This window comes from Fragaria vesca, linkage group LG1, assembly GCF_000184155.1.
Source record: "Fragaria vesca subsp. vesca linkage group LG1, FraVesHawaii_1.0, whole genome shotgun sequence".
NCBI lineage: Eukaryota > Viridiplantae > Streptophyta > Magnoliopsida > Rosales > Rosaceae > Fragaria > Fragaria vesca.
The window spans coordinates 18,749,987-18,757,520 of record NC_020491.1 but is presented as its reverse complement, the minus strand read 5'-3'; the positions used below and the strand labels follow the sequence as shown (position 1 = coordinate 18,757,520).

Below are 7,534 nucleotides of genomic sequence, written 5' to 3'. Positions count from 1 at the left end.
CCTCTTGAAGTGATCCAGCTGACCACACTGAAAACATCCCCCTGACTGAAACTGACTCTGTCCATACTGAAAAGACTGACCACCTGAGGTCCCACTCCTACTGCTCGATCCACTCCTGAATCGCCCAAGCTGACGCCCAATAAAATTCTTGAAGGGTCTACTACCATGCTTCTTGAACTTCCCTCTGAAACCGGAGCCAGGACTCGAACTGCTACCATATCCACTACCAGAAGATGATCCAGAACCCGAGGTGGACGCCAATTTCCTTGATGAACCCTGGCTATGACCACCAGAATCACGAAGACGGCTAGCTGCCAACTCCTAAGTCTCAATATTCAGAGCAAAAGTCACAGCCTGGTGAAATGACTGATATGGCACCGCTGTCATCCTGTTTGCATAAATACCACCAAGACCCTTGGTGAACTGATAAATCTTCTCCTGCTCTGTCTGCACCAAATCCGGCACATAAACATGGTCTCACAGAAGTCACAATATTTGCGAGTTACTTAACGGAAGTTTAGGATTGAATATATTGGATCAAAATTAAAAATATACCATGCCAGATGTATTTTAATAAAATTAAAGAACTGAGATGAGTTTACTTCTAAAATTCGGACTCGGATCTTCGCCTAATATTCCTCTACTAATATTGCCTCATAAAGCAATCTCCACCATCCATTTTTAATCAATGGTCAGGATGTCTCTTGCTTTACTTTTTGGTGGAACCTCTCGTATATCACGTCTCTTCTCTAAATTACCGTCGAGACCTTAGAAATACCTGCAGCTTTCACATCTCTTCTCATCTAATTTCATCTATGTACCAGAAGTTAGTTCTCTGAAACTCTCAAAAAGAGAGTGACCGAACCTCTTCCCCTCCATCTCCCACCTCCCACCTCCACCTCCACCTCCAAGATGTCTTATCTATCAATCTCCAACGATCGATCTTCCTGGATTGGGAGGATGCAAGGCCGATGAAACGAGACGCGAGCTACCTTCGACGATGCGGCTCGTTCCCCAGTTCCAATTAGTCACAGTTTAGGACTGGATACCTTGCCTATTTGATTTTTTTGTTTGCTGGAAATTGCTGTTCACAGATGAGGTCATGTCAAATTGTGAACTAAGTGAAATTTGTCTTGAGTTCATGATACTGTAAGTTCAAACAGTTACTTTTCACCTTGAACTTGTTAAGGACTCATTTTTAACCGGAAATGAGAAGCTATTATTGGAAATGATTTTGGCCATTACAATCGCTTGAAACAATTACCCTTACACTGAACTTCAAATTCCTCTCCAATTTGTGGTGGCTCCACAAAATCATCTTGAATTTGAACATAGAAAGAAAAACAAAAAGTTTAAAGACTGAACAACAAACCCATATCGGAGGCCCCCAAGTTCAAAATTGAAGATCCTCAGCGAATGAAGAAAACATTTAAGACCCAGCGAATGAATACTCAGAAATTCTTCAGACCCAGTGTCAAAATTTAACCAATTTAAAGGTCGGAAATTACCCAGATTAGTGCCCAATCTTAAATACCAAGGAAATCTGGCTTCCGATCAAGAAAACATTTGAACCCAAAGACGAAAAAAATTAAAGTGTCCAAGAAAATAATCACTGAGGAAGGAGAAAGAAGGAAGAGAAAGGATATGAGAAGAACGCGATATACTAGAGCTTCCACCAAAAAGTAAAGCAAGAGGCATCCTAACCATTGATTAAAAATGGACGGCGGAGATTGCTTTATGAGGCAATATTAACAGAGGGATATTAGGAGAGGATCCGAGTCCCTAAAATTCAGGGTTGTAACAAGTACCGAACCCTTAAAACACATTCTGTTTTCACTGGTATACACTGTGCCAGTTACTTGACTCAGAAAATTGGATTGTCCAAATAGGAGAAACCGAGAAAGGTTCCAACACTTCAAAATAAGTAACACAATTAAGTACATGCATGCAAGAAGTCCATATCTCTAAGCAAAAATCACCCATAAACTAACTTTATTTAGAAAGAAGTATTACTTCGTATAACCCTAGAGTAATATGCAAGACATGACTGGTGTTTTCTAAACCCCGATCTCGAGCTCATGCCCTGAGTACGTACTCTTTTTAGAGGCTAGGTTATCTCACCAGCGGATCGCTCAGTTGAGAGAGTTTAGAGGCTAGGTTTTTCGAACTGAATTCTAACATGAGCAATGGCGGAGCCAAAACCGAAGGTTTAGGGGGGCCGAAATATAATGAACGGAAAAAGATATATAATAATTTTAAATCGTTTGACAAAATTATATTTTAATTGAAAGTACTATTATTGTTTTTTCATAATCTTTAAACATAATTGTTCGTTATAAAACTTCATTTATGTCCATGTAATGACATATATGTGTATTGAAAATTTAGATGTATGTAAAATGATTAGTTAATATCTAATTAATTGTGGTGATGGATCCATATGGTAAGAGGCAATAGTAACATGACATAATATTACATGGAAAGTAATCTAGACATATACAATTATAATCATAACCATTCAATCCTAGTGATAGAATATTATTAATTGACATTTTTTAAAAACTTTGTGAGTGCCAATTATAATAATAACCATACAATCTTACTAATAACATAGCATTAATCGACATTTTTCAAAAACTGGGGGGTGCCATGGCACCCCTTGGTCCTAAGGTAGTTCCGCCTGTGAACATGAGCGAAGATTAATGCTTCTGCAGTCCACACTCCACACTTTGTACATAGAAGTTTCAGATTGGTCGCAAGAAAGAATTAAAGCTACGAAAATTTAGATGGGAAAAGCCCTTTTCTTCTTTAGGTTTTTCTGTGTAATGGGCCTGTTTCTTAGGCATCCGTGAATGAAGAGGTCCGATATGTAATGGGTCCAAAGTCTGGCTTTCATCTCTTTGTTTGCTCACTGTTAATGTGGAATGCCATTAGTTCCAGTAGCCATGGGGATTTCAGAAGCTCAAGATGCATAGTTTGAGCTTGATACTTGAAAGTTGAAACCTTTGTCCCTTTTTCGAGCAGTGAACCTTCTTCATAATACAGTCATTGCAGAAACAATTTCTGTTCAAATCTCCTACCATCCTTTTGAGTATATTATACTTTTTCAACCGTTAAATTGAATCTCATGTTCGAAGTACATAATCCAGTCGGAAGAATGGTAATCTCTGTTATAATTGTGGAAGATGCATTGGTAAAAATTAACATATAACCATCAATTGTGATCTTTACCGACTGAAAGCGCAGACCTTATCATATTTTTTCAAGATCTTCTGTATATAAACCTCAAGAATGGAAGGGGAAAATGTCCGGCTTGTGGCATCATAAACCGAAAAAAGCAGATTATGGTTAGTGATATTGACATATCATTAGTTGTGGGGAAAATGTCCGGCTTCACACAAAATTTCATTTCATTAGTTGTGATTGCGGTATCTTAGAGCATAATTGTGTTGGAGCATTGGACTATTTTTTTTTAGTAAAAAAAATTGTATTGCTAAAACAATAGTTAAAAGGCACGGTACGTCATATATATGTTAGGTTACATACAATTTGTTGATAGAGACCTACAAGCACCGTGATTGGTACCCTCATTGATAATAAGCTCAAGACAAGCCTCAAGCATATGAAACAAAACCATAACATACAATTTATAGACAAGAGTAAACTAGCTGCATACGACCTCAGTTGATGTACACCTAGTAAACTAAGAAACCAAGTACGACTGCTTATTTCCAATGCTCAGGAGACATAGCATGATATCAATGTGTTGACGACACCCATCTCCACATCAGCAATTATACCAAAAAGCAATCCCAGCCCAGGTGCAATGAACAAGGCCCAAAATGGGCTAGATCTAGCCTCAGGGCTAAGCCTAGTCCTAAGCTCGAAGACCCGGGCCCAATCTCATACCTAAGGGCATATCAACCTCATCTCTATTGAGGAAGATGTAGCCGCCATCTTCCAATCTTCCAGCAACACCATGGCAACCACCGAAACCCTTCTAAGAACACCATGGTAGCCACTGAAACCCCAGCTCTAATTCTCCATCAATGCCAAAAGTAGATGTTTCCTTTACTCTTGCAATTCCTAGATAAGTAAATAAATGATTTAGTGTAAGCTAAAATTAACTCATCAAAAGCAAGTTAAAATCAAAAGCAATTCATATATTTAGAGAAATGCAAATATATGTAAATTATGGTTTAGCAAGTTTTAATTGTTAATCGTTTTCACATGTATACAAGATAGTATCACGTGGATGGCTAGATCTAATAAAAGATTGAGTTTGCTTATTAGGTGTTCAATTCACTTGCACTTCGATAGTGCGTACAGTAATTTTCGCCTACAAAGACAAAATATTTGAAAAACATGTATAAAAAAGGAGCATCAATAATGTATTGTTGAATGAGATGCAAACTTACCTTTTCATTTCTATCCTTTGTTAAAAGAAGTATATATAAGGTTTATTAGTGTGATCGAAAAGATAGAAACGTAAGTACAAGTACAACAACCGACGGTTGAGAATCCTTAACATAACTAAAAAGTAAGGTAATGCTTTGCTTCATACTCCAATTAGCACATAAAAACTTCTCTTTTAGCACACACTCAAATCCCACACTCCCGAGCCTTGAATAAAGTTAACCAGATCGACATCGAGTTGGTACCACAAGCAAGTCTTTCATGCATGCTATGACCCTCGTTCCTGGATTACTTGTCTGAGAAGCCAAGCAAGATGAATATGAGGTCCAAACGTGATGAATGTGAGTCGGTTAAAAATGCATTAATTGAAAATTTGGTATTAACTATTTGGGTAAGTAGTCATTACTCAACTTGAGAGATGAAGCTCATGACTAATTAGACCAAGTTAGGTAGTAAGTAACTTCCCCAACAGTATCATTAATGTTTGGCAACTTCGACAAACACATTCATTTTCGCATCAAAAGAAAAAAACAAACACATTCATTTTTGTGCCTAACATTTGGACCCGCCAGCAATTCAATCGAGCCATGAATCTAACACATCCCTCCACAAATTCAACCTCACAGGTTCTTCCAATCTTCCCAATAAGACAACATAATAAACGAAATATAATTGAGGTCAAATTAATTTTTAACTCTGTTCCAAGATTGAAACCAGGTTCCAATGAAGAAGATACTATTTACAAAATATTGCGGACAACAAATTTAAAATCAAACCGGAGGCCGAGACATCGGTTCTTGACACCTGTTATTGGCTTTGACGTTCTGACAATCCAACGGAATTTTCACCGGCGTCAACAAAGCCTTCACAAACAATCCTTCTCCGTCAACACCATTCTTAGGTGACTTAACGGAACCACCACCACCCCTACCAAAGAACGGTGGCGTTTTTAACAGCACCCACGGGTCGAACCGCCCAGTTTGTTCAACACTATTTTTCCCTCTACTGCTGCTCCCTTCGCCACCGAGTCTATACCCTTTTCTTGAACTTCCAAGCCTCGGCAGAATGACGTCGTAGCTAGTCGATCGTTTCAGCTTGTTGTTCCGGCTTGAAACCAGCTGCCTCCTCACTGAATCCGGCAGCCTCAACGTGTACCGTTCCGTGTTCTCTCCTGGTTGAACTACCGAGTGACCCGTCGAGTGCGACCTCGGAAACTTCCCGAATATTCCAGATCTTGCCGGACGGTTGTCTATCTCAACCGCCTCGCTGCTCTGATCTTCACTCACATTGATCACCACCTGGTCGTTCTGTTGTTGCTGATCATTACTAATTTCATTTGTACTATCCGGATGATTCGAATGATTGTTTGGCTCAGTAACCGGGTGATTCGACTCAGGCGCCAGCATTGCTCGGCAAACCGGACACGTTATGTGCGAGGCCAACCACGCGTCGATGCAGTCGGGATGGAATACGTGGTCGCATTTCGGCAGCAAACGCAGGGTTTCGTAGTCCTCAAACTCGCTCAAGCACACAGCGCACTCCAGAGCCCCTTTGCCAATCTTGAGGTCCTTCACATCAGAATACACAAACATCGGAAACTTCTCAATCACCGCAGGGTCGAGGCCTCGGCGTCTCGCAGCGACACCGATCGCACCCGCTGCGCCAAGCGACCCGCCGGCGTTGGCGATGTGCGTCTCAGCGCAGCGGCGAATGTAGATGGAGAAGAATCCGACGAGGAAGAAAGCGCACACGAGAAACACGATGACCATGGCCATGGAGGAGTTGAAGTTGGCGAGGTAGGCATAGCCGTTTGTCTGCAACGGCCCCGGCGACTGCGCGTTGACGTTACAGTGTGTCAGCGAAACCAGCCAGAGAAGAAGAAGAGAGCTGTGTAGCTTCTTCATTTCTGAGCTTGTGAGATGAAGAAAGAGTGAGCACTGCTCACACATAGAAGAAGGTAAAAGAAAGATGAAAAAGCAAAGTCCGACTTCACAAAGTGAGGTTTGTCGTGACAGTCAGGTTATCCACGTGTCGTAAGGATGGCTTTCGAACCCGGCGGCTGGGACCCTAGCGAGGGTTTTGCTTGGGAAGCAAGAACGGGATTTTTGTGAGGACGGAAATCAGAATCACGTCAATTTTATCATTGAATTAGTTGACCGGCGAGTAATAAAGTAAGTAGATCAGACGGTTGGCTATGAAAGCGATGGGTTTGAAGGAGGATGATGGAGAGGAAATTTTCTGGAAGAATATGATTCTACGTGGTGAGGGGATTGCGGTAGAGAAATTAATGGGGAAAGCCATGGGCGAAGCAAACGGGATGTAATTAGTGATGAAAGAAAAACGGAAAGGGACTGAAAGGTGGTAACGGCTCTCTTCGGGTGATCACTGCACTCGATCCACATCTTCTTTTTGTTTTTCTTGTCTTAGACTCTCCTCCAAAATCATGACAATTTCATCTGTTTTGCTTTCTTGTCTCCATTTGTTGATCGATCACATATAGTTGGTCTCGTATTCGTATACAAGATAACAAGGTATACCTGATCAGTGCATACGTACATGTACTTATCCGGTGAAGCTCGGAACAATATCGATGCAGTAGAGAGGCGAAAGAAAAACGGTAACCCTAATATGGGGATTGTAATTCTCGCCAAAAAAAAAAATATGGGGATTGTAATTTGTCTTTTTTGGTGTGCTCTGTCTTTCAGTTCAATTTGGACAGGAAAAAGCATTTAGCTTCGGCGTGCTACACCAGATCGAGGCAAACAGATAGAGTAGCGTAAGCCAATTTGATCCTTTTTGAGTTTTTGTGTATGGCCAAGGGGGTAGTAGGCTTTATCTGCTTTGGGGGAGGAATTAGGTCATACATTTTTGTAGGTGAGGGAGTAAACAACGCATATATTGTGATGTGTATGTATGAGGTTTTAGGATCCAAATGGACAGTTGAACTTAGGATAAGGAAGAATTTAGGAGAGAGCGACTTGTATAATGGCATGACTACTCAACTTGTTAACATTTTTTTTTTTTTGAGAAGAAAATCTCAACTTGTACGTTAACATTAGTACATTACACATCAATATTGTATTGGGGTTTCTCTTATAAGGCCGGCCGGCGTTAGTTG

General features: G+C 40.6%; 1 protein-coding gene across 1 annotated transcript; it reads right to left on the bottom strand.

Annotated features, from left to right (window-relative positions):
- Positions 1–5,075: 5,075 nt before the first annotated feature.
- LOC101295180 (E3 ubiquitin-protein ligase ATL6-like) lies at positions 5,076–6,320 on the bottom strand. The gene has a single exon (XM_004289436.1). It carries the CDS (start codon positions 6,318–6,320, stop codon positions 5,187–5,189), a length of 1,134 nt encoding a protein of 377 aa, XP_004289484.1. The 3' UTR covers positions 5,076–5,186.
- Between the last annotated feature and the right edge of the window lie 1,214 nt (positions 6,321–7,534).